At 45.8% G+C, this 25,401-nt stretch overlaps 3 protein-coding genes across 3 annotated transcripts; all 3 read left to right on the top strand.

The window, feature by feature from the left end:
- Window positions 1-1,244: 1,244 nt before the first annotated feature.
- On the top strand, window positions 1,245-2,183 carry LOC131923489 (olfactory receptor 6B2-like). Its single transcript, XM_059278540.1, has one exon. The coding sequence runs from the start codon at window positions 1,245-1,247 to the stop codon at window positions 2,181-2,183; it is 939 nt and encodes a 312-aa protein (XP_059134523.1).
- An 8,807-nt stretch (window positions 2,184-10,990) lies between these two features.
- Window positions 10,991-11,926, top strand: LOC131923486 (olfactory receptor 6B2). Its single transcript, XM_059278539.1, has one exon. The coding sequence runs from the start codon at window positions 10,991-10,993 to the stop codon at window positions 11,924-11,926; it is 936 nt and encodes a 311-aa protein (XP_059134522.1).
- Window positions 11,927-19,691: 7,765 nt separating this feature from the next.
- Window positions 19,692-20,630, top strand: LOC131923485 (olfactory receptor 6B2-like). The gene has a single exon (XM_059278537.1). The coding sequence runs from the start codon at window positions 19,692-19,694 to the stop codon at window positions 20,628-20,630; it is 939 nt and encodes a 312-aa protein (XP_059134520.1).
- The last annotated feature ends 4,771 nt before the right edge of the window (window positions 20,631-25,401 follow it).

Genomic DNA, 25,401 nt, shown 5'->3' with positions numbered 1-25,401 from the left:
GTTTTACTATGTTAAAGTTAAAACCTTTATATTTGTTTAGACAAAAAGAGGGAAATGTAGTAGAGCATTATTTTAAGGTGTGTTACTTTTGTTTATTTTGCATTTGTTTAACTCTGTGAAGCTGTGATCCTGTGCCTGTGTACAACACCTGATGGTCTAATAAAGAACTGGCCTAGCAAAGCAGGAGAAAAGTTGGATGGGCTGGTAGGCAGAGAGAATATATAGAAGGAGAAATCTGAGAGGAAAGTGGAGGTAGCCAGAGAAAAAGGAGGATATGAGGGACCAGCCACCTAATTACACAGCAAGCCATGGAGTAAGAGTAAGATTTATAGAAGTATAGAACGGGAAATGTCCAGAGGCAAAAGGTAGATGGGCTAATTTAAGATTAAGGAAAGCTGGCAAGAAACAAGCCAAGCTAAGGCTGTGCATTCAAAATTAAGTATAACCATCCATGTATGATTTATTTGGGAGCTAGGTGGAGGCCCACCCCCAAAAGATCAAAAAACAAACATTGGCTTCCCAGCCAACTCTTTAGACATGGGCCTAGAAAGGTAGTGATGCTATCGTCAACACATGGAATGTGTGTCAAGGAGTGTGAACAAATATGAATTCTTACTGGTGTGTGTGTGTGTGTGTGTGTGTGTGTGTGTGTGTGTGTGTGTGTGTTCATGCTAATGTGTGTGGGGGTGGGGAAGCAATTAATTACACTAGTGAGCCAACATTGCAGATCTTACTCTGTCCCAGAACCCCTAAGCCATTATACTCATACATTCTTCGAGGTGGGGGCATGATCCCCACAATATATACTCATTTAAAGGAGGTAGGCCATAGCTTCATCTATACTCAAACTTCCCAATGATGGGGGGACATGAACTAAAATTTTTTAATTCCTCAAGGATTAGATCCAGGGTAGAGGGTATGGATCCATCAACAGGGTAAGAGGCATGAACCCCTCTAAATATAGGACCCCAGACTGTATCCACATGTGCAATATAGACATCTCAAATCCTGATCACCTATACTAGACACTTCCTCTCCATGTCCCCTATTCATTATGCACCCAAACACAAGTGCACAGGTTTTCCAGTTTAAGACCTGGTAGGAGAATGAATTCCTTTCCCTGCTGCTCACAGGAACCAGGAGTGCTGTCTTTCAGCTGAAGTTACTGGTGGGCTCCCTGTTCTCCCCTCAGCTGACACGTGGCCCTTCCTATTGGTCTGTTGACCTTTTGCAGGTGCAGAAGGATGAGAGGGGAGAACATTACCAAGGTGAGCACGTTCATCCTGCTGGGCTTCCCCACAGCCCCCAGGCTGCAGTTCCTGCTCTTCTTCCTCTTCCTGCTCATCTACCTCTTTGTGCTGGTGGAGAACCTGGCCATCATCCTCACTGTCTGGAGCAGCACCTCTCTCCACAGGCCCATGTACTACTTCTTGGGCATCATGTCCACCTTGGAGATCTGGTATGTTTGTGACATCATCCCCAAGATGCTGGACGGCTTCCTCCTGCAGAGGAAGCACATCTCCTTTGTTGGTTGCATGACTCAGCTCTATTTCTTCAGCTCCCTGGTGTGCACAGAGTGTGTACTCCTGGCTTCCATGGCCTATGATCGCTATGTGGCCATCTGCCATCCCCTGCGCTACCAAGTCATCATGACCACGGGGCTGTGTGTCCAGCTCGTGGTCTTCTCTTTTGCTAGTGGCTTCACCATCTCTATGATCAAGGTCTACTTTATCTCCAGTGCCACCTTCTGTGGCTCCAATGTCTTGAACCACTTCTTCTGTGACATCTCCCCCGTCCTCAAGCTGGCCTGCTCTGACTTCTCTACTGCAGAGCTGGCAGACTTCATCCTGGCCTTCATCGTTCTGGTGTTCCCTCTCCTGGCCACCATTCTGTCCTATGGACACATCACCCTGGCTGTGCTTCGGATCCCTTCAGCCACAGGACGGTGGAGGGCCTTCTCCACCTGTGCCTCCCACCTCACTGTGGTCACTATCTTCTATACAGCCTTGTTTTTTATGTATGTTAGGACCCAGGCCATCGATTCCCGGAGCTCGAACAAGCTCATCTCTGTTCTGTACACGGTCCTCACACCCATCTTGAACCCCTTGATCTACTGTCTGAGGAACAATGAATTCAAAGATGCCTTAAGAAAGGCCTTGGGCTTGAATCAAGCTCCATCATAGGAGGGAGGGCCCCTTCTGATTCCACAACATCTGATGAGCATGCATCCTTGGGGATGAGGTCATGGGAACACTTGGCATTGCTGTTGTGCTGAAGGTATTTAGAGCATTGCTTTCTTCCTTTGTGAAATAGACATATTCTATTTGTGTAGTGATAGCATTCTATCACCTTTTATATGTGCAGAGCAGGACTTGGTAAAATTGAATGCATTTCCATCCCTTTGAAATTAACATCCACAGTTCAGAAGACAGTAAGCCCTGCTCAGCCAGGAAGGTGATGTCTACAGTCTTAGTAGTTTTTAGTATGTGGAAGTGTGAAAATACAGAAACATGGGGAAATGAGCCCCAAGAGTCTCCAAAGCACAATGTGTATGGGAACTGGGAGAGTCCACACTAGTTTTAACTCACAGGGCATGCTCTAGGGAACAATCTTCAGACTTTTCTCTTCTTATAGTCTCTTTGCTGCTGAGAAAAGTCTATCTAATGCTTGTATTGATCCCAGTTGACAATCAGATGGGGACTATGTCTTCCAACTGTTATTGGTTCCCTAAAAAACCACAATGGCTTCTGTCTCTTAACCAACCAGGAGATAGGCTGGGTGTGGTGGCTTATAACATGTGAAGACTAAGCATATGCAGGTTCTTGGGACAAGAAGATAGAAAGAAATCCCACAGGAGGGGGGTGAGAAGAACACAGGTGGTGTGGCTCCCACAATTTAAAGCAGGAGTTGATGCGGTTTGCAGTGAAAAGTAAAGAAGAGGAAAGGAAGTCCAGATAACCCCAGCAGCAAAGCTCAGAGGCAGGAAGCATCTGGAAAGGTGCAGAGCACAGAGATGCTGATAGGTTTAGTTTAGTGTTTGCGTATGAGGGAGATGTTGGGGGCAGAGTCCCCAGCATGCACAAGGCTGGCCACTGAAGATTGGAAATCCCTACCTAGGCCTACTTGCAGCTGTGTAATGGATCAAAAGGGACCCACTGGGAAGTAGAGAGACTGTGCAGGAGGTGTTGGCCTGTTCTGGAGGCGATGAGCAGCCCTGAGACTGAGCAGTGAACACATGAGTGGGATAGATTTTCCAGGGTTCAAGTGAGCATTGAGGTTATGGTGGGGAAAGCAGAAAACAGGATATGCTTCTTGTAAAATGGTGTCTATTAAATATTTATCCTTTTTATTGTTGCTATGGTAACAAAAGTCACGCTAAGAAGCTCATCTCTGCTGTGTACACTGTCCTCACACTCATCTTCAATAAATCAAGGTTTATCCATCCTGTATACTTTTAATAGAATATATAGAATGATTATATCCCTGCTGCCACTTCTAGTTGCCTTTTTTATTTCTTTAGTAAACTATGCAGACAAATCAACTTATCAAGGAGGGTTTATTTGGCTCCCAGTTGAAGCTTATATTCTGTTCTGATCGAGGAGTCCCAGTGGCAGGAACTTGAGGCAGCTGGTCACATTGCACTAGCAGTCAAAATATAAAAAAACAAACACTTGTGCTCAGCAAGCTTTCTCCTTTTCATACAGTCCAGGACCCAAGCCTAGGGAATGGAGCTATCCACTTTTGGTGTGGCTCACCTCAATTAACTAATCAACATAGTCCCTCATACATGAGTACAGAGGTTAAATGTTTCTTCACAGGTGTACCTGGAGGCTCTTTCCCCAGACATTCCAAGTCCTTGATGCTAAACATCAAATATCACATTATCAAAATCAATCCACACACTTAATACAATCCCAATCAAAATTCCAATACCATTCTGTTGTAGAATATTATTTTAAGGTGTGTTATTTTTGTTTATGTTGAATTTGTTTAACTCTGTGAAGCTGTGTTACTTTGCCTGTCTAAAACACCTGATGGTCTAATAAAGAACTGAACGGTCAATAGCAAGATGTGAGAAAGGAGAGGCAGGACAGGCAGGCAGAGAGAATATATAGAAGGAGAAATCTGGGAGGAAAAAAGGAGTAGCCAGAGATGGAGGAAGATCTCAGAGGCCAGGTGCCCAGCTACACAGCCAGACATGGAGTAAGAAATAATGACAGATATATAGAAATAGAGAAAGGTAAAAGCCATAACGCAAATGATAGACAGGATAAGGAAAGCTGGCTAAAAACAAACCAAGCTAAGGCTGGGCATTTATAAGTAAAAATTAGACACCATGTGTGATTTATTTGGGAGGACACTGGTGGTCCTCCCAAAGAGTAAAGAGCCAAAAAACAACCAACAACATTTTGGCAACCAGCATGGGGCTAGAATAATAAAAAAAAAAAAAACAACCAACACCATTCTTGACTGAGATAGAAAATAATCTTAAAATTCTTATGGAAAAACATCAAGACCCCATGGAATAGGAAGAAGCAAAGTACTAGAGAGGTCCCCAGAATTCACAAAGATACCTCCACAATAGACTACTGGCAATGGTCAAGAGAAAGCCCAAACGGACCTACTCTGGTGTTAGGATGGCCAAACACCCTAACCATTGTGCTGGAACTCTCTTCCAATGACTGATGGAATCAGATGCAGAGATCCACAGCCAGGACCTAGGTGGAGCTCCAGAGGTCCAATCAGCGAGAAAGAGGAGGGATTATATGAGCGAGAATTGTTGAGACCATGATTGGAAAAAGCACAGGGACAAATAGCCAAACTATTGGAAACATATGAACTATGAACCAATAGCTGAGGAGCCCCCAACTGGATCAGGCACTCTGGATAAGTGAGACAGTTGATTAGCTTGAACTGTTTGGGAGACCCCCAGGCAGTGGGACCGGGACCTGTCCTTAGTGCATGAGCTGGCTGTATGGAGCCTGGGGCCTATGCAGGGACACTTTGCTCAGCCTGGGTAAAGGCAGGGGGGACTGGACCTGCCTCAACTGAATCTACCAGGCTGAGCTGAATCCCCAGGGGAGTCCTTGCCCTGGATGAGATGTGAATAGGGGGTGGTCTGGAGGGGGGGGGCGGGAGAAGGGAAGACAGGGGAATCCGTGGCTGATATGTAAAATTAAATTAAATTATAAAATAAAATAAATAAATAAAATTCTCAAAAAAGTAAAAAAAAACCCATATATATATATATATATATATACACATACATACATATATATATACATATATACATATATGTGTGTGTGTGTGTGTGTGTGTGTGTATTGGGGAAAAGATATCATCAACAAATGGTATGGTGCAGAGGTTCTGGGAAAATGAATATTTACATATAGAAGAATTAGGTTAGATCTCTGTATATTACCCTACACAAAAATTAACTCCAAATGGAGCAAAGATCTTAACTTAAGACCCCAAACTCTGAAACTATTAAGTAAGAATAAGCCTCCATGTGTGATTTATTTGAGAGCTGGCACAAAAATGGACACACAAATCCATGGACCAGTAGGAAGACCCATGCCAAAAATATACGCTGGAGCCAGGGAGTGGTGGCACACACCTTTAACCCCAACACTCAGGAAGCAGGGACAGGTGGATCTCTGTGGGTTTGAGGCCAAGCCTAGTCTACAGAGTAAGTTCCAGGACAGGCTCCAAAGCTACACAGAGAAACCCTGTCTTGAAAAAAACAAAAGCAAAATATCTATATATAGGAGACAAGATATCTTCAACAAATGCTGCTGGAAAAACTGGATGTTTACCTGTAGAACAATGAGGTTAGATCTCTATATCTTACCCTACACAAAAATTCACTCCAAATGGATCAGAGTTCTCAAGACCCAAAACTCTGAAACTACTAGAGGAAAATGCTGGGAAAATACCTGAAGATAAAGTTCTAGACCAGGATTTCTCAACAGAACTCCAGTTTATCAAGAAATAAAGACCGTTGTCCAGTGGGTCCTCATGAAATTTTCTATACAGCGACGGAGAGGACTGAGGGCAGGCAAGGTGCAAGGATATCTGCAAGCTACACATCTGACAGGGAACTGAGACCTATGTACACAAAGAACTAAATAACCTCAACAGGAAATCAAACAACCCGATGAGTCAATGGGGAATGAAATGAACACACAGTTCTCCAAATGTTACACATGGCTGCGAACATATGGACAAGTATTCAATGTCACCAACTATCACAGAAACATAAGAAGTGAGACTGGCCTTGCTTTTCCCTCCACCTCTTTCCATCTTAGGCATCTCTTTGAAAGCTGTCACCTACTCTGAGGAAGAGACTCCCTGCTTAGATAATCCTGTCTCCAGATGCCTTCAGAAAACAGCCCAGAGATGTGTTTCTTGATTAAATACAGATCCCACCAGGATGACAATCATGGTTTGGGACATGTAAAATATAAGCAGTGCACAGTCACTAAAATTGGCTGGAAATCATCCAATACACATCTTTTTCTTTTTCCTAGCTCTGAAATCTGTGAATTGCACCTCATTAGGAAAAAGGCTGTGGATTATCTGGTTGTCTTCACATCCAATGTTGAGGATCCTTACAACAGGGATATGAGCAGATTTGGCACACAAAGAGGAAGAAATGAACATAAGGAGGAACAAGGCTTCCAAAGGCCCAGGGTCCAGAATCTACCAGAGATGGGGGAGGAAGAAAGAGACTCCTAATCCAGAAACCCATGGAGACTAAAGGAAGTGTGGGAAAGAGGGAAGAAAATATAGGGAGAACGATCCATAGGGAATAGGTGGTCCAAAACCCTCCAGGAAGGTTTAAAATACATGAGCTGAAGAAAGCGGTCAGGAGAACTGAGATGTGGGAAAATGAGTCCTGAGAACAGAAAGCCTGGTGGATCCATTAGATCCTTTCCTAAAAGTGAGGTCCTGGGGCTCTTGGCACGAGTCACAATCTCCTGTGATATCCACTACCTATGATGTGTTATGATTCCTGAGGGCTCAACCAAGCCACCTCTATGTTTACCCATCCTCCTTCTTCTCCAGTCTTGCTCCTGCACACAGGCCTGGGGTCCTGTTGAGGACCAGCCTGACTCTCAGCAATAGCCTTTGCATAATTGTTGAGCCCATGGCCACAGGTGACACAGGGACCCTCATTACAGTGCTCCTCCAGTAGGGAGTGTAGCAGCCAGCCAGGAAAGAGGTGCGGAGGTAACTAATGAAGCCAAGATGCTCCACAGGTTGACAGGCATAGGCAGTAGCAGGGGCAGCCTGCCCCAGAGGTCCTGATCTAGCTCATTACCAGTGTGGGCAGCTTCATCAGCTGCAAGGGGGTAATTGGGCCCAGGAGACACTGGGCTCCAGCTAAAAAGCCATAACTATTCCTCCCTACACTTGAGGAGCCCATGTCCTAAGAATCTGTCTGAAGCTCAACTGGTCATTCTGGCCAGCCTGGGAGTCACCAGCCAGGAAGAGGCCTCTCCTTGTTCCCAAAGTCTGTCCAAGTGAGGTTTCCAGAGCCCCAGGTAGGATGAGTGCTTCTCAAGCCAGGATGGATCATGCTGTGATTTTAGAGAATGTTATAAATGTGCATCACAGAAGACCCACGTGTGCAGTGTGACTGAAACCCCATCATACGTGTCCACATTGAGGCTGGGGCAAGATTCATCTACAGCCACAGCACCCAGCATGAAGGCTCACAATACTATATCAAAGGGTCTTGCATCTGTAAGTGCTATGCTGAGTAGTGGGTCCTCTATGCATATAGTGGTCAGTCATACTTCAATGAGTGTACATTGATGGACGCTGTGTGAGTGTGCATCTATGAGTAGTGTGCTGAGTTTGTGTGGATGAGTAGTGTGCTTAGTCTGATGTATAAGTGATCGGGATTTCCGTGCTAAGTGTATATGATGAGTCCTGTGTTGAGTAAGCATTGGTGGGTACTATGTTGAGTAAGCATTGATGGGTACTGTGTTGAATCTGGATCTGTGAGAACTGTGCTGAGTGCATATTTGGAGGTCCACACTGAATATATAGTTTGTGGTCCTGTGTTCTGTCCTCCCATCTAGCAGCACACAGTCTTAGTTAGCATCCTCACTGCACTGAGCAGATCAGAATATATCTGCTCCCCAGAATGGCTAGGTCCTTATCAGTTGGTTCTACCATGTATGAGGGTAGCCTCTGAACTCAAGACTACAGGCTGACATGGGGCAGAACTTTTCATAGATGCCCAGGGAACCTCCAGTCTACAGAAATAATCTTTTCTTGCATTCTTGCATGGACCTGATTTTGAACTCTGTCAACTCAAGGGAATCAAGTCCGAGGCACCTGGCAGACCTGGCTTGTGATGAAAGAACCCCTGGCCCCTCATCAGAACCCGTGTGGCCCCTCATTCTTTTCAAGAACTATGAAAGCCAGCTCAAAAATGCAGTAACTCTCAGTCTATCCCTCAGGTGGCCTCAACTGTGTTACTGCTCAGCTCCAGATCACTGAGGACCATAGCCTGGGTCTTAACAGAACAGGCATCTATTCCATCACAAGGAAGGGGACCAGAAGTTCAAAATTAATGGGTATCTGGGACAGGAAAAGACATGGGAGCTAAGAGTTTCGAACAACTCTGTTTGAGTATAGCTGGGAACAAGGTGCCAGTGCCTCCCTAACTCTGACAGCAATTAGCCTTGTGGAAGATGAACAAAAGGTCCACAGACTTCTGTGAGTTTATAATAATTCAAAATAGAAAGTTTGTTTGAAAGTGCACACAACCATGACCAAGATTCCAGTGAACTGAGGATGCAGCTCTGAAAAGGATCGATTTACAGATAAAGATTTTATTGATCCCGTTAACCCATTATTAATTGTACCTCCTACAGTGATGGGTAGCCACATTCTATGGGTGAGCACAGTCTGTAGGTATGTGCAGTCCTGGATAGGGATATGAGACACAGCATCCCCAGTCTATAGTCAATCTCAGTCTATAGGAGAGTGTCAATGGCCCTCCACTGAGTACCTTATGTGTACTTCAAAGCCCTCTGTGGCCACTTAGCTGGGAAGAAACACAGACACACCCTGGACTGTGTCCAAGACCTGATGTTCAGATCCTAAAGGCAGTGGCCATTACTGAACTGACATGACAGAGGCTGCATGATGTCCTGGAGGATGTTGAATCACACACTCGCACTTTCCAGGAGAAAGCTGCCTTAATAGCATCAAAACCTTCCCCAAAATTGAACCTGTCTCTGGGAAATTGGTTTCTAGAAGTTTCCTTGCAGCCAGCTGCCAGCTGATCCCTAGTTGGTGGGGCTATGTGTCCCAACCTGCCCACCTTGGTGGGTGGGTCTCTGGGAGACTGAGCAACTTTTATGGAGCCTTCTTTGCTCTCTGTTCAGTTTGAGGACAGCCAGACCTTGTGCTGAAACTCACTACCCAACCTGCAGGAAACTTGCAGGCCTGCATCGTGGGTGTTTCTTTGGAGCTTCCATGTCTGTGCCACACGGGAATGCATGTCCCTCCAGCCACCCTCAGACTATGTCATTCCCCTTGTCTCACAGCACTGAGCTTGCCTACCCCAGAGCCCCTGCCCACCTCCATAGTTCTGGGTCCCACAGCCTATGTGCTGCTCCCTTGTGCCCTCCTCAGGGTGCCCCGAAGTGAATCACTTCACAAATGGCAGCGCTCATCCTTGACTTTCTTTCATGCTCCCTTTGCTAGTTTCTTTAACCCAGACCTGCCATCTTGTTCTCATAGATGCTGCTTAAAATCAGGGCACAAGGGTCACCACACAGTCCTGGATTCGCTCTAGTTTCCACCATCAGAACCAGGACAGGTCCTGTTGGTTAACCTGATTCTCACTCACCCACCTGCAACAGGAAGAACCAAGACCCAGAGATGGCACCAGCAGTGAGCCAAGCAAGACCCAGAGATGGCAGCAGCAGTTGCCACATAGGTCTTCAGGTGTACCCCATCCCACTGTGGCCACAACTCCATCCTTAGTTGTACTGACTTCACTCAATGCTCCTGGACACATCCAGGTAGGCGACCATCTTTCCTGATCTGAATGGGTGCTACGCCCCATCCTCCCCTCTAGCTCTCTATTCTGTGTCCCCACATGATTACAATCATGGTCCTGGAGGGGACTGTTCATCTATTGTAAGACCAACAACTTTCTCCACTGCTACTTCAGGGATTGCTCTAGACCTCCTCTGAGCTCAGTTTCCAGATGTTCAGTAGGCTGGTTTCCCAGTCATTACTTTAGTCTGAAGCCAAGGAAAGCAGTGATGCTATCATCAACACGTGGAATGTGTGTCAAGGAGTGTGAGCAAATACGACTGATTCCTTCTGGGGTGTGTGTGTGTGTGTGTGTGTGTGTGTGTGTGTGTGTGTGTGTGTGTGTGTTCATGGTAATGTGGGGAAGCAATCACCCTATCAAGCTAACTTTGGAGATCTCACTCAATCCCAGGAGCCCCTAGGGCCTAGGCCATTACTCTCATGCATTCTGGGAAGTGTGGGGCATGATCCCAACTATACTCACCATAAAGTAGGAAGGCCACAGCTTCATCAATTCTCGCTAACACTTCCATGTTTAAAACATGGAATAAAGTTTGAGGTAAAGTTCCTTCTGTATCTACAAATAAGGTAGGGTTATGGGCTCATCAGTGGAGTAGGAGGCATTGATTCCTCTACATATAGCACTCCAGATTGGGGCCACATTGGCAGCATAAACATCTTAAATCCTGAGCCCCTCTCTTAAGCACTTCATCTCCATGTCCTCTTTTCATAATGCACCCAAACACAAGTGCACAAGTCTTGCCAGTTTAAGACTTGTCAGAAGAATGAATTCCTTTCCCTGCTGCTCACAGGAACCAGGAGTGCTGTCTGTCTTTCAGCTGACGTTACTGGCTGGATCCCTTTATCCCTCAGCTGACACGTGGTCCTTCCTGTTGGCCTGACGATCTTTGGCAGGTGCAGAAGGATGAGAGGGGAGAACATCACCAAGGTGAGCACGTTCATCCTGTTGGGCTTCCCCACAGCCCCTGAGCTGCAGTTCCTGCTCTTCCTCCTCTTCCTGCTCGCCTACCTCTTTGTGCTGGTGGAGAACCTGGCCATCATCCTCACTGTCTGGAGCAGCACCTCTCTCCACAGGCCCATGTACTACTTCCTGGGCTCCTTGTCTTTCCTAGAGATCTGGTATGTGTCAGACATCATCCCCAAGATGCTGGACGGCTTCCTCCTTCAGAGGAAACGCATCTCTTTCGCTGGTTGCATGACTCAGCTCTATTTCTTCATCTCTCTGGTGTGCACAGAGTGTGTACTTCTGGCTTCCATGGCCTATGACCGCTATGTGGCCATCTGCCATCCCCTACGCTACCAAGTCATCATGACCACGGGGCTGTGTGTCCAGCTCGTGATCTTCTCCTTTGCAAGTGCATTCACAGTCTCTGTGATCAAGGTCTACTTTATCTCCAGTGCCACCTTCTGTGGCTCCAATGTCTTGAACCACTTCTTCTGTGACATCTCCCCCATCCTCAAGCTGGCCTGCACCGACTTCTCTACTGCAGAGCTGGTGGACTTCATCCTGGCCTTCATCATTCTGGTGTTCCCTCTCCTGGCCACCATTCTGTCCTATGGACACATCACCCTGGCTGTGCTTCGGATCCCTTCAGCCACAGGACGGTGGAGGGCCTTCTCCACCTGTGCCTCCCACCTCACTGTGGTCACCTTCTTCTATGTGGCCATGATTTTTATATATGTGAGGCCCCAGGCCATTGATACCCGGAGCTCCAACAAACTCATCTCTGCTGTGTACACTGTCCTCACACCCATCTTAAACCCCTTGATTTATTGCCTAAGAAACAAAGAATTTAAGGATGCTCTGAGAAGGACCCTGGGATTGGGTCACACTCTATAGGAGAACATTACATGTTCTAGAACCTAATTTGTGGTGAAAAAGTCTCTTGTATAGCACCTAATGTTCTTTTAAAGTTTTTGTAAAATTTAGTACTAATATGGAGCTAGCTACAGTAACAAACCTTCATCCAAATATGTTTTTTCACTGTAGGCTCAGGTAACTAGCTCCTAAGTAGATCGGGTATTAGAGTCCACCCCTAGTGAGCCTCTCTGCCTCAGAAGACCCACTATGCTAGGTTCTAGGGCTAGAAAGCAATCTGGGTGTTTTGAAGGTTTTATGAATGTAGTCACGAAGCACTTACACTTTCAGGTTCTTTTTTGGCTCAGCATCATGTGTTTGGGTCTTTCTGCCTTAGCATTGATTGATGAATTGTTGCTCAATAGTATTCACATATGTATCAGCATGCAGGTTTGTGTTTTGTTATTGGCTTGCAGTATTGTGGATACTGTCTAGGATGTGTAATGCTGCTATTTGCAATCCAGGTAGTATTTTTTAGCCATGCAGTTTGGTAAGCTACACAGAACTGGATCTAGGCTAGACCTAGTTACATACAGGAACCTGATGAAACACAAAGTTATGTGTATAGTGAGGTTTTGTAGAAACTGAAAAAGCAGTTTTCTAAACTGTATGTACCAGTTTTACTCCCATTAGCAGTATAGAAGAATCCCAAAGGTTCCATACCCTGTCTAAAGGTAGTGTTGCTCATATTTCAATTCAGCCTTTCTTCTGGACTCCAAATTTATCCTAATGTGTCTTAAATCTGCCGCTTCCAATATCCCATTGTCCTACTTTCCTTCGCTGTTGCTATGATAAAATACTTTGAGGAAAAATAGATTTATCTGGCTCATAATTCAGGTTACAGTCTATCATTGCAAAGAAGTCAAGGGGGCAGGGACATACAGCAGCTAGCCACACCCACTGCCCAGAGCAGAGTGAGAGTGAGCACATGTATGTTTGTATTCATCTCGCCTTTTCCCATTTGTTTGTAGTTTTTGATCCAAACCTAGGGTATGACCTCAGCTCAACCTGATCTAGAGACCCCCTTATCAAGACTCCCATCCAAGGTGATTCAACCTTGTGTCAAGTTAGCAATTGAAACTAACCATTCCATTCCTCAAGGGTGGCAATTCAATAGCTTACATCTGTTAGTGGGCAGACACCCCATATGAAATGCTGACTGTCTTCCAGGAGTGACGAGTCTCACAAACCCCAACATGGCTTAGGAGCTATGCTAGTACATTGGGAACAGTCACCTCACCATTTGGTCTATAACCTGGATGATCGTCCTGTTCCCAAGCTTCCCAGAGTTGGCCTTTTAAGAAGAAAGCCTCAAGAGCTCAGGAATGGCCAGTCATTGAGCACTCTGTGAAGCCATGCTTACACAGCCTTTCAGATATCAATTTTGTTTTGTTCCATATCAGAGCACATGTGCCGCTTATTAAGTAGACCGTTCTTTCTGAGGAGGCTTGGAACAGAGCTGTGGAAACACTAGGGTTACATCTCATCAATGTGAGCACTGGCAGATGCAGCACAAAAACCTGCCTTGATGTTGATTGACACATGTAAGCTTCATCTTCATGGTGGCAAGGTATCACTGAGACCAAGGAGAGGATTTTGTCCACGTGGGGTTGTCTTGATGACAGTCCCACTGTACCTGAGAAGTCCTTTGTTTCCCTTACAGGTCCAAATGGCCGTTCCTCCACAACTGTAAATGTGTGTGGCCATTTGCTGGTGTGTCCTTAAGGAATATGACAGATGGGGCACAGGAAGCTCCACTGCTGGGCTGGCTCGGATCCCGAAAGGGTTCCCTTTGCTATTAACTTACTTGGGGCTCGAGCGTCTAGTCTGCCTGAAAGCCTCCTTCTGAGTCTGGCACAGGATTCACCAAGGGAATATGTGGCTCAAGACTGTCCAGTAGACTATCCCACAAAGCAACACCATGGGCCTCCGCTTTGATCCTACACTTGCTGAGTCCACGGCTTCTCCATCATCCGGCAGTGGTAAGAGGCAGGGTCCAGTTGGCTGCTGTGTCTTAGACACAGGCTCTTTAGATACTTTCCACTCATGATTTCTTGACACAGAGAAATTTTGCACAACCTTTAGAACATAGGGACATAATACGTACTGAAATCAAGTATTTAGTGATATAAAACATAAATACATTTATTTTTTCAAAAGCCTCGGTATAGAAGAATTCCCCTGTTTATTAAAGATAGATGCAGACTTGCATATTTAATCACAAGCTTATTTATTTTTACACAACGAATGAAATCTGGCTGAATATTTGATATTGAAGGACACAGAGAATCTTCAACCTCTTCGGTTGATGGATATCTTTATTTTACACCTGTCAGCGCTGAGAATGCAGTTTCACATAAACGAGGAATACAAAATGGCAGAAGTACATTTAGCACCCTTTCCACAAGTTGTTGGAAATTCTTGGTTTCAAGACAAAATCAATTCAACAGTTTCTCATGAAACTCGAGTTGGTGACTCAAACAGCAATTTTATAGATACAACACTCTAACTCAATCCAATAGAAAAGTGACACTGGTTTGATTCTCAGATGCTGAGGGGTGGTGGTAGGAATATATTGAAAGTTTTTGTGTTCCACAATTAAACCATTCCATGTCTAAAAGAGCAGGAAAGTGTGCTCTTGCAGAAAAAAAAAAAAAAAAAAAAAAACCGCTGCAGTTCCTAACATACGGTGGTCTGGAGCCTGAGCCTGGCATCTCAGGCGGACTTCTGTGGTGTTACGTGGCATGAGGGCACACGTGGCATTCACGTTGTGTTCAGAAGGAAAGCTGTGGTGAGGCCGCATGATTCAACCCAGGTCAGAGCTGTCAGCCACTCTGCTCACTGTCCCTTTAATTGGTGGTTAGTTCTTGTCGTATATGTTATGTTCAGTAACCATTTAGCATTGCTAAATCTTTCATGAAGTTTGTCTCATAGAGAACTTAGGAGAGAATGGGAGAACTCCACAAGATAGTAGTCTAGCTGCTGAGAAACGCTGGGTGGAGTCAGGGAGGGCATCAGCTAGATGCCCAGACGTGGGGAGGCAACAAAGAAAGGCCATAGGCTCCACGGGCTAAAGGGCAGGGGCAGCCTGCGCCACAGGCCCTGATCCAGCTCATTACCATGTGGGCAGCTTCATCAGCTGCAAGGGGGTAATTGGGCCCAGGAGACACTGGGCTCCAGCTAAAAAGCCATAACTATTCCTCTCTACACTTAAGGAGCCCATGTCCTAAGAATCTGTCTGAAGCTCAACTGGTCATTCTGGCAAGCCTGGGAGTCACCAGCCAGGAAAAGGCCCCTCCTTGTTCCCAAAGTCTGTCCAAGTGAGGCTTCCAGAGCCCCAGGTAGGATGAGTGCTTCTCAAGCCAGGATGGATCATGCTGTGATTTTAGAATATGTTGTAAATGTGCACCATAGAAGAGCCTCGTGTGCAGTGTGACTGAAACCCCATCATACATGTCCACATTGAAGCTAGGGCAAGATTCATCTACAACCACAGCACCCAGCATGAAGGCTCACCGTACTGTAACGAAGGGTCTTGCATCTGTAAGTGCTATACTGAGTGCTCATCTTTGGATACTGCAATGAATGTACATTGATGGACGCTGTGTGAGTGTGCATGTATGAGTAGTGTGCTGAGTGTGTGTGGATGAGTTGTGTGCTTAGTCTGATGTATACATGATCAGGATTTCTGTGCTAAGTGTACACGTTGAGTCCTGTGTTGAGTAATCATTAGTGGGTACTATGTTGACTACGCATCGATGGGTGCTTTGTTGAGTATTGATCTGTGAGAATTGTGCTGAGTGCATATTTGGAAATCTATGTTGAATGTATAGTTTGGGGTACTGTGCTATGTCCTCCCATCTAGCAGCATACAGTCGTAGTTAGCAACCTCACTGCACTGAGCATCTAGCCCAAAAATCATCTGCTCCCCACCATGGTTAGGTCCTTGTCCACTGGTTCTACCATGTAGGAGGGTAGCCTCTGAGCTCATGACTGCATGCTGACAGAGGACAGGACCCTCTCACAGACTCCTGGGGCACCTCCAATCTGCAGAAAGTGTCCTTTCCCCTCTTGGTTTCTTGCGTGGACCTGAGTTGGAACTCTGTCCATGCAAGGACATTCTATTCTGTCTGAAGCACCTGGCAGACCTGGCTTGTGATGGGAGAACCCCTGACTCCTCATCAGAACCCGTGTGGCCCTCTGGTCTCCATAAGAACCATAAAACCCAGCATGAACATGTATTCTCAGTGGGGACCTCAGATTAGTGGGGACATGGGAGCCAACAGGTGACAGTCACACAAAGTGGGTACAACTGTGAGCAAGTGCCCTCTCTTCCTGATAGCATGCTCTATTACACAGACCATTGGCCTTGAGGGAGCTGAACAGAAAGTCCACAGTCTGTCAGTCTAAAATGATTCCAAAATAGAAAGTCTGTTTGTAGGAACACACAGCCATGGCCAAGGTACAGGTGAGGATGGGCATGTCCTAGAGACACAGCATTCCCAGGCAAAGCCAGTTTGCCAATGGCTCCCTCAGGACCTTCAAAGCCATTTGTGGCCACTGAGCCAGGAAAGGATACAATCTTGCTCTAGATGGTGGCCAGCACCAGATGTGGAGATTGCAGTGGCCCGGCCATGACTGACTTAGCCAAAAGAGGTATGGGCTGGATGACACGCTGCAGGACATTGTAGGTGCTACTAAAGTCGGTTCTCAGCATCAAATCATACACTAGCATTTTAATGGCATGAAAGTGCTATGTTACCTTGGGATAACTCACAGCTGTGGCAAGTTTGGGTTCTTACAGGACACCATTCTTGGTGGCAGGAATCCTCATCCCAGGTGTAAACCTTGGGCAACATCTTTCCTAGATTTTTCTTTTCATCCCAGAACCTTTCCGTGGACTCCAGGCTTGCTGAGCCAACCTTACAGACAGCATCCAGCAGGCTATCCAACAAGCACTCACAGCACATCTCCCCAGGTAGAGATGCTCCTAGACACGGGGCAGCCACAGGACCCTCTCTGCACTTCCTATCACTGCAATGTCCTGGGCATGCTACACAACTAGCCTCACCTGACTCTCTTTTCCTCTCTCTTTGCTGCCGGGATCCAAGAGACTGCCAGAAGACCAGAGCCTGTGGCTTAAAATGTCAGACATTTAGTCTTTCAAAGTTTGGGGGACCAGACGTTCAAAATCAAACTGCCGCAGGTGGTTCTCCCACCTGACCTCTGGGAGAATCCTCCCTGCCTCTCCTTGTGTCTGGTGGCTTGAGGGATCCTCAGGCCCACAGCTGCATGGTTTCAACATCTGCCTGGGTTGTCATGTGACCATCCCTTCCTAGATGCCTATTCTTTGCTGTCTTTCATAAAGTCATTGTCCTTGGATTTAAGGTCCACCAAAAAGGAGGTCAGAAATTAGAGAAATCGGAGTCTGCCTTGTGACCATCATGTGCACACTGTGATAGCCAACGGGAAGTAGAAGACCCCTTTTATACTGAAGTCCCCAAACCCCTTACTGGGGTTCCAATGGCACAACTTTTCCAGGAGACGCTGCCCCTTTCCAGCAAACATGTAACCACTGATGTCAGCTGGACATCTAAGTATTTATTTACATGATGTTTTCTTCTTTTGCAAACCAGAATTCTAGGGCTAGAATTCCAGTGCCAGAGGAAGGACCCTGAAAACTGCTTCCCCAGACTTACTTTACCCATAACCCTCAAGCCTGCAGCTGGCCAGGCATCAACACTAGCATAGTTTCAGCAGCCTGAGCAAGCAAGGGTTCACCACTCTAAGTCAGCCTTCAGATTTGGTGTCTACCTCACCTTAAACGCTGCAGCATGGCTGGGCAGATACACAAGCCTTACCATGAGGTGCCAGGGGTCATTCATGGACAACTAAAGAGGAGAGGCATGAACCGAGCAAGTGTGGGTATCACTGGGTGGTGGAGAAGAAAGTCACTGGCCCAGAGGCCTGCAGACACAACGGGTTGGGAAAGCTGCCAGCCTGCAGCTAAGGGATGCAAGGACAGTGCTGTTGAGTAGCTCTGTGACCAGCCCACACAGACAGCCTTCTGTCCTAGAGCTGGTGTGTGTCTCGGGTGTTTGTAGGAAAGAGGTCTGAGCCTCTGTTTGGTGCTACTCTGCTACCTACAAGAACTGCCTGTGGCTGTGGGGTCTGTCCTAGGCTCAGACCCATCCTCTTGAATGAACAGTGGCCTTGGCTCTGGTTGTGCCATGGTTGTGAGCTGGTGGGTGTTGGCTGCTCCATGCCCAGGATCTCTAGTTGAAGGGGCCATGGCTCCTGACATCCCTCTTGCCTGACAGTTCTCCAGGATCCTGAGCAGTCTCCGGAGCCTCCCTCTGCTCCCTATTTAGTTTGGGGTCAGCTTGGTTGCCTGGTATCCAGCTCTTGTCCCAAAGCTTACTGTCTGAGCCGCGGGAATCTTGGAGGCTTGTACCAGGTCATCCTGTGGCTACATCTATGTCTGCTCACTGTCCACCCCGAGTAAGGCCTGCCCTGGAACCCTTGTCCAATTCTATCAGTGCTTCTGAGACCTGGGCCTATCCCTGTCTCCATGAGTGGAATACCTTCTGCAAGAGGCAATACTCAGCCCTGGCTTTCTCTGTTTTTACTGTCGGAGCTGCAATGAGCCAGCATTTGCTTCATGGGTCCCCAGCTGCACCTCAGCTCTCTATCCCCACAGCTCTATCCTGCCCTACACCATGAGGCCTTTCTGCCTCAATCTGGATGGGGTACTGTGCCATCTCTCTCCAACTCTCTAATCTTTGTGGCTCAGAGCTGCAGCTGTGGCCTGGCGGGTATTGTTCTTTATCTGCTGATTGATTCTCTTCCCCCAAAGTGCTTCCAGGAACTTTCTTTGGATCTCCTAAGCCCTCAGTTTTTCTATGTTCAAATTAAGTTGGCTTCCCACCCCTGTATTCAAATTAAGCCAGCTTCCTTGTCTGTAGCCAGGAAAGGCAGTGATGTCATCAACACATGGAGTGTCAGGATGTGTGAGCAGATGTGAGTTCTTCCTGGTGTGTATGGGGTGGGATGTGGGGGGTGGGGAGTTGATCACACAGACCAAAGAGCTTTGGAGACCTCACTGAGTCACAGCAGCAGCCCAGGCCATTACACTCACAAGGCAAGAGCACGGTCCTTTCTATTTTCTTGCTTCCAGACTAAGGAACAAGGCCCTGTATATATTCACCCCTGCAGGATAGTACACACAGCCCTATCTATATAGCAGCTTGCTTTCTCTGTGGTAAACGTTTATGATAAAAGCAAAGCAGAGCAAACACCAGCTTTGGCACCTCTGATTCAAGGGGAAAATATACAAAATAAGCATTATCATGCTTGCCATGATTGAACAGGGGGTGAATGCTGACGGTGTATGGAGAAACCAAGGCATGCCCTTCCTAGAATATAGAACCCAAATCCAGCAGCACAGAAAAGAAACCCATTCTGCACCCCAGCTACTCTTCTGATGGGCCATGTAGGCTTCCTACATCCTAAACATCTATCCTCATCAGTCCCCTTCTTGCTTGTCTCTTCATTATGCACTCAAACACAAGTGAACAAGTCTTGCCAGTTTAAGACTTGTCAGAAGAATGAATTCCTTTCCCTGCTGCTCACAGGAACCAGGAGAGCTGTCTGTCTTTCAGTTGACGTTACTGGCTAGATCCCTTTATCCCTCAGCTGACACGTGGTCCTTCCTATTGGCCTGACGATCTTTTGCAGGTGCAGAAGGATGAGAGGGGAGAACATCACCAAGGTGAGCACGTTCATCCTGCTGGGCTTCCCCACAGCCCCTGAGCTGCAGTTCCTGCTCTTCCTCCTCTTCCTGCTCGCCTACCTCTTTGTGCTGGTGGAGAACCTGGCCATCATCCTCACTGTCTGGAGCAGCACCTCTCTCCACAGGCCCATGTACTACTTCCTAGGCTCCTTGTCTTTCCTAGAGATCTGGTATGTGTCAGACATCATCCCCAAGATGCTGGACGGCTTCCTCCTTCAGAGGAAATGCATCTCTTTCGCTGGTTGCATGACTCAGCTCTATTTCTTCAGCTCCCTGGTGTGCACAGAGTGTGTACTTCTGGCTTCTATGGCCTATGACCGCTATGTGGCCATCTGCCATCCCCTGCGCTACCAAGTCATCATGACCACGGGGCTGTGTGTCCAGCTCGTGGTCTTCTCTTTTGCTAGTGGCTTCACCATCTCTATGATCAAGGTCTACTTTATCTCCAGTGCCACCTTCTGTGGCTCCAATGTCTTGAACCACTTCTTCTGTGACATCTCCCCCATCCTCAAGCTGGCCTGCACTGACTTCTCTACTGCAGAGCTGGTGGACTTCATCCTGGCCTTCATCATTCTGGTGTTCCCTCTCCTGGCCACCATTCTGTCCTATGGACACATCACCCTGGCTGTGCTTCAGATCCCTTCAGCCACAGGACGGTGGAGGGCCTTCTCCACCTGTGCCTCCCACCTCACTGTGGTCACCTTCTTCTACATGGCCATGATCTTCATGTATGTGCGGCCCCAGGCCATCGATTCCCGGAGCTCCAACAAGCTCATTTCTGCTGTGTACACTGTCCTCACACCCATGATGAATCCTCTGATTTACTGCCTGAGGAACACTGAATTTAAGGATGCTCTGAGAAGGACCCTGAGAGTGGGTAATACGCCTCAGTAGATATTAAGTATTCTCAAGTGTAATTCAAATAAAACCTCACATCACCTAATTCTACTTAATATTTTAATTAAATTTAACAAACCTGTAAAACTACCTACTGAGCCTTCATGTTTTCTGAGTGCAGATTCAGGGAACATCCCCCAGGTAGATCAGGCATCAGAGACTAGTCCTAGCCATCCTCTCTGCCTCAAGAGAACCACTATGCTGGTTTCTAATGCCAGAGAGTAACCTGGTGTTTTGAGTTTCATTGATGTAATCATGAAGTACTTACACTTTCATGTTCTGCTTTGGCTCAGTAGTATGTGTCTGGGTGTCTCCCTGTCTTTGCATGTAGCAATGATTCATGCACTGTTGCTCAGTAATATTCACATGTGTATCAGCATGTAGTCCTGTGTTTTGCTATTGGCTGGCAGTATTATGGATACTGTCTAGGATGTGTAATACTGCTATACACAATCCAGATATTTTTATTGGTATTCATTCAGTTTAGTGAGCTACACAGAGCTGTATCTAGGTTAGACATAGGTACACATAGGTTGTATGTGTCTATAACTGCTGAAACACAAGGTATGTGTATGGCCAGGTTTAGTAGAAACTTTTCAAAACTTTATGTACCAGTTTTGCTCCAATTAGCAGCATAGGAGAATCCCAGAGGTTCCAAATCCTGGCCAACATTTGGGATTGCTCATATGTTTCAATTCAGTCTTTCTTCTGGGCTCCAAAGGTATCCCACTGTGACTTAAATCTGCATTTTCTAAATGCAAATGGCATTCTGCAGATACTGACACTGTCTCACTGTCCATCTGGTATGGCCTCTCTGGTGAGCCATCTTCTCCACATCTTCTGCCCATTTTCATATTGGTCCCTTTCCTTACAGGGCTTCTTACATCATCTGGATCTGAGCTCCCTGTCAGATCTGAGCCCTTTGATGCAAAAATCATCCAGTTCATTACATGCTCTGCCCTCATAGGTCTTACAATGAGGAAAAGTTCCTCATTTCCATGTCTAATGTGTATAATTCCCCTTATAGAGATTTTACATATAAGAAATGTTTGCTTCCCCTAAGTTCATGAAAATGTTCTCCTGTGACATTCTAGAAGCTTTTTTTTTGTTGTTTAATGTTTAAATTTGTAATCCATCTGAAACTGAAACCATTTTCCTTAAGGAAACTTGAAATTGGTCTAGCACTCACCCATTGTTTGAAAGGTCACACTCTTCCCTAGGTAGTGTCACCCTTTAATAAAACAAATCGCTGAAAACATATGGCTTTCTGTGCTTTGGACTCCAGCCTGCTCTTTTTGGCTACATGGTTTTGGGAACCAGACCCACTCAAGACTTTCTCAGAGGCTCTGATGAGAGGACAAAAAGGAACATTCATTCCACATCCTTGTATGGGAGTAGACTTCACAAGGATGGTCTGGGGCTCAAGCCAGTGCTTTGAAGGAGTCAAGGTTGTGGTTTCTGGGGACCCGACTCTTCACCCTGGGCTATGGTTATCAGTCCTAAAGCAGCTGTGTCTGAAGGATCATGTGTTCTCTTGCCAACATGGTCTGATTTAGCTCTCTGTCGATCTTGGCCATACATCTCCCACTCCCTGCAAATAGTTTATAAGATGCTCTGTTTCTTAATAAACTTGTTTGGCATAAGTCATCAGCTTATGCCAGACTCCAGCTTTTATTCTATCTATCTTCTACCTGCCCCCATCTCCTGGCACTTCTCCCTCAAGACCCAGTCACTGAAGAAGGACCTGGTTCAGGTCAACCGGTCTCTTCCTGCACCAGTAGTACAGGGTTTTTGGAATGTGGCCTTTCCTGTACCGAGAGGTCTATGAGCATGTCCTCCATTCATGTGCTTCTAGTCTAGCTCGTCTTGGTTTCTCTTGGGTCTTCCTGGAAGGAGTTACACTTCTTAGAATCTGCTTGTCAGTGTCAACAAAAGAAAAGCTTGCAGGTTTCTATTCATGGGATTGTGCTGAATCTACAGATTAACTTGGAGACAATGTTATCATCACAATTTTGAAACTTTAGTAAGAAAATAATGAGCACCTGTCTTCTGTCACAATTTCAGTTTCCTGACACTACCTTGTAGCATTGGTTAGCAGTTCTTTCTAGTGCTTGAATTTCTAAAAATTACAACACGAAAAAACATATCTTAAGTTTAAATTGTAAAATTCTGTTACTTTATTACACTGTGCACAATGCAATTTCAAGCTTTTGGAGATAAAGGTAGATTTACATAAAGTAGCAAAGAAATATACCAGGTAGTCAGTCCCATGTGTCCCTTGCCTGGTCTTTCCACTAGTGTCATCTTGCATGACTAAGGTACAGTTTGGTGAGAGGACACTGACTAGGGCACACCCTACAGCACTTGCTCAAGTCCCAACAGTTACGTAGATTCCTATGTCACAGCATATGCTCGTTTGTGATGACTGTGGACACAGCGCAGTTGGGGGCCGAGCACTTCCATCACCAGAAGACATCGATGCTACTGACCTGCAGCCACACCCCTATGCTGTAGCCACTAGAAGCTCCCGAGTTTTTCTTCCTGTCACTTGATTTCAATACCTAATATATAAATGGAACCACACCGCTTGACCTTTGGAGCGTGCCACTATGCCAGATCCTGGGTTATTTCCAACGTGAATTTAAGGAAGCTACTTATATATTGAAGACACAGGTCTGTTGTCAAATATGTGGCTTGTAAATATTTTCTCTACTGTAGTTTGCCTTCTCGTCCTCTTAAGGTCTCATATGGCAGACATTTCTGGGTTTGATAAAGTCTAGTTAACCTGTTTCCTTTTTTGAACTACCATGATACTCTCCAATTGCATTCTTTTCCCCCAAAAAATTTCAAGATTCTTTATGGCTGAACAAAACTTCATTTGTCTGTCCAGCACATTTTCTTCATTCTCTGATGCTGGACACAGGTTGGCTCCATAACTTAGCTATTGTGAGCAGTGTTGCAATAATCGTTGAGGTGCAAGTATTTTTGTGGCATGTTGACTTGGAATTTTTGGGTAAGCACCTAGGTGTGGTATAGCTTGGCCATATGCACTAATTCCACTTTTCTTTAAAAAAAAGAATCTCCATACAGGCTAGCTTAATACATACACTATCACCAGCAGTATATATAAAGTTTTTTTGTCCACATCCTCACCAGAATTAGTGGTTATTCATTTTCTTTATGACTGTCATTCTGCTTGGGCAAAGTGGAATATCAATGTACTTTTACTTTCATTTCTTTGATCACTAATGATGTCTTTAAATTTTTCATATGTTTATTGGCCACCAGTGTTTCATCATTTGAGAATTACCTGCTCACTTCACAGGCCTACTTATTAACTGGGCTGTTTGGTGTTTGGTGAGTTCTTTGCATATTTTAGACATCAATCCTACAGATACGTAGCAAGCAAAGATTTTCTTCCATTTTGTAGACTATCACTTCTCTTAGTTGTTTCTCTTGCTGTGCAGAAGATTTTAGTTTCATGAACTCACTGTTTTCTGTTTGTGTCCTCTGCTTTTCTTCCAGCTTCCAATGCACACCTTGTATATATTTTTTAAAAGAATTCCATCTTTATTTGCTTGTGTTTGGGAGTGTCATTTTTGCAGTATTGTTAATAGTATGTCTAGGAGTTACAGCATGCAGACACACTTACAACTACTACTGTAGGGCTCATTCATTACTCTGCTCACTGGACCAAACATTACTTCCATTCAGGTTCTTCTAGCCCCGCCCCCCTTTTCTTATTCTTTTTACTTATTCTGAGTATTTCCTGTACATACATGAAGCACTACACTAATCATGTTACAGTTCTGTTTCAACCACTCAATGTGATTTAAAAACTCATTCACTGAGGAATAAATTATGAGGCTTCCGTTCTCCATTCTCTCATTCTGACTTTCTGCTGGAGTCCCCAGCCTTCTGCTGCCATTTAGAAAGCTTCCCTCACCCAACTATTTTAAAGAAAAGTCTTGCTGGAGATGAAAGCGGCCACTCAGGTAGGCTTATTCTTCCTCTGGATGGCTGTGGAGTTCCTCCAACAGCTTCAGGAGATCCTCCACCCCCATCAAGAAACCCTCTGGTCACAAGCATCCACGGAAAATAAAATGGGTGGGAATACTTCCCAGGCCATTTTGTTGAAGCCTATATTATGTTGACAATAAGGCGAGACAAAAAGAATCCCTGACTAAAAATCATAGACCACTCTCCTCCACGAACAAGTGAAGGGTTCTTTTTAAAAGTTCAAGTACAACTTATTATTATAAGAATGGCATATATAATCAAATGGGGGGAGTAATCCAGGGATTCAAATCTCATCGAATAGTCAAAATTCACAAATATCTCACAACAGTTAACTCACAATAAAAACTGTCAGCAAACTCAGGGCAGATGACTGACTCCAGCTTAAGTAGCATCATTAAGACCTGCAAGTTAATGGCATACACAGCTTTTCATTATGCCACCAACAGAAGCTGTCAAACACAGAGACCTTATCTTAGGAGGTAAGGCAGTGTCTTTCCTTGAGGGTGAGCAGGGACTGACACCTAGCGCACTGGAGGGGAGTTGTGGAATGGGATGATCAGGATGCAAGAGGAGAGGGTTCCCAAACGGCACTGGGCTTTCTAGAAATGCGGAAATGTAGGGCACGTTTTGTGTCTCCTACATGGAGGTGGTCTACGCCCAGCCCGGGACTGGCCCACTGTTTGGGGGATCCTTCCCCTAACAGCACTTTCCTGGCTTCCTCAGACTCTTCTTCCTTAGCCTCTTCTTC

Source organism: Peromyscus eremicus, chromosome 13, assembly GCF_949786415.1.
Source record: "Peromyscus eremicus chromosome 13, PerEre_H2_v1, whole genome shotgun sequence".
In the NCBI taxonomy this organism is placed as follows: Eukaryota; Metazoa; Chordata; class Mammalia; order Rodentia; family Cricetidae; genus Peromyscus; species Peromyscus eremicus.
Note: the sequence above shows the minus strand (reverse complement) of the source record. Positions and strands in the feature narration are given on the sequence as shown.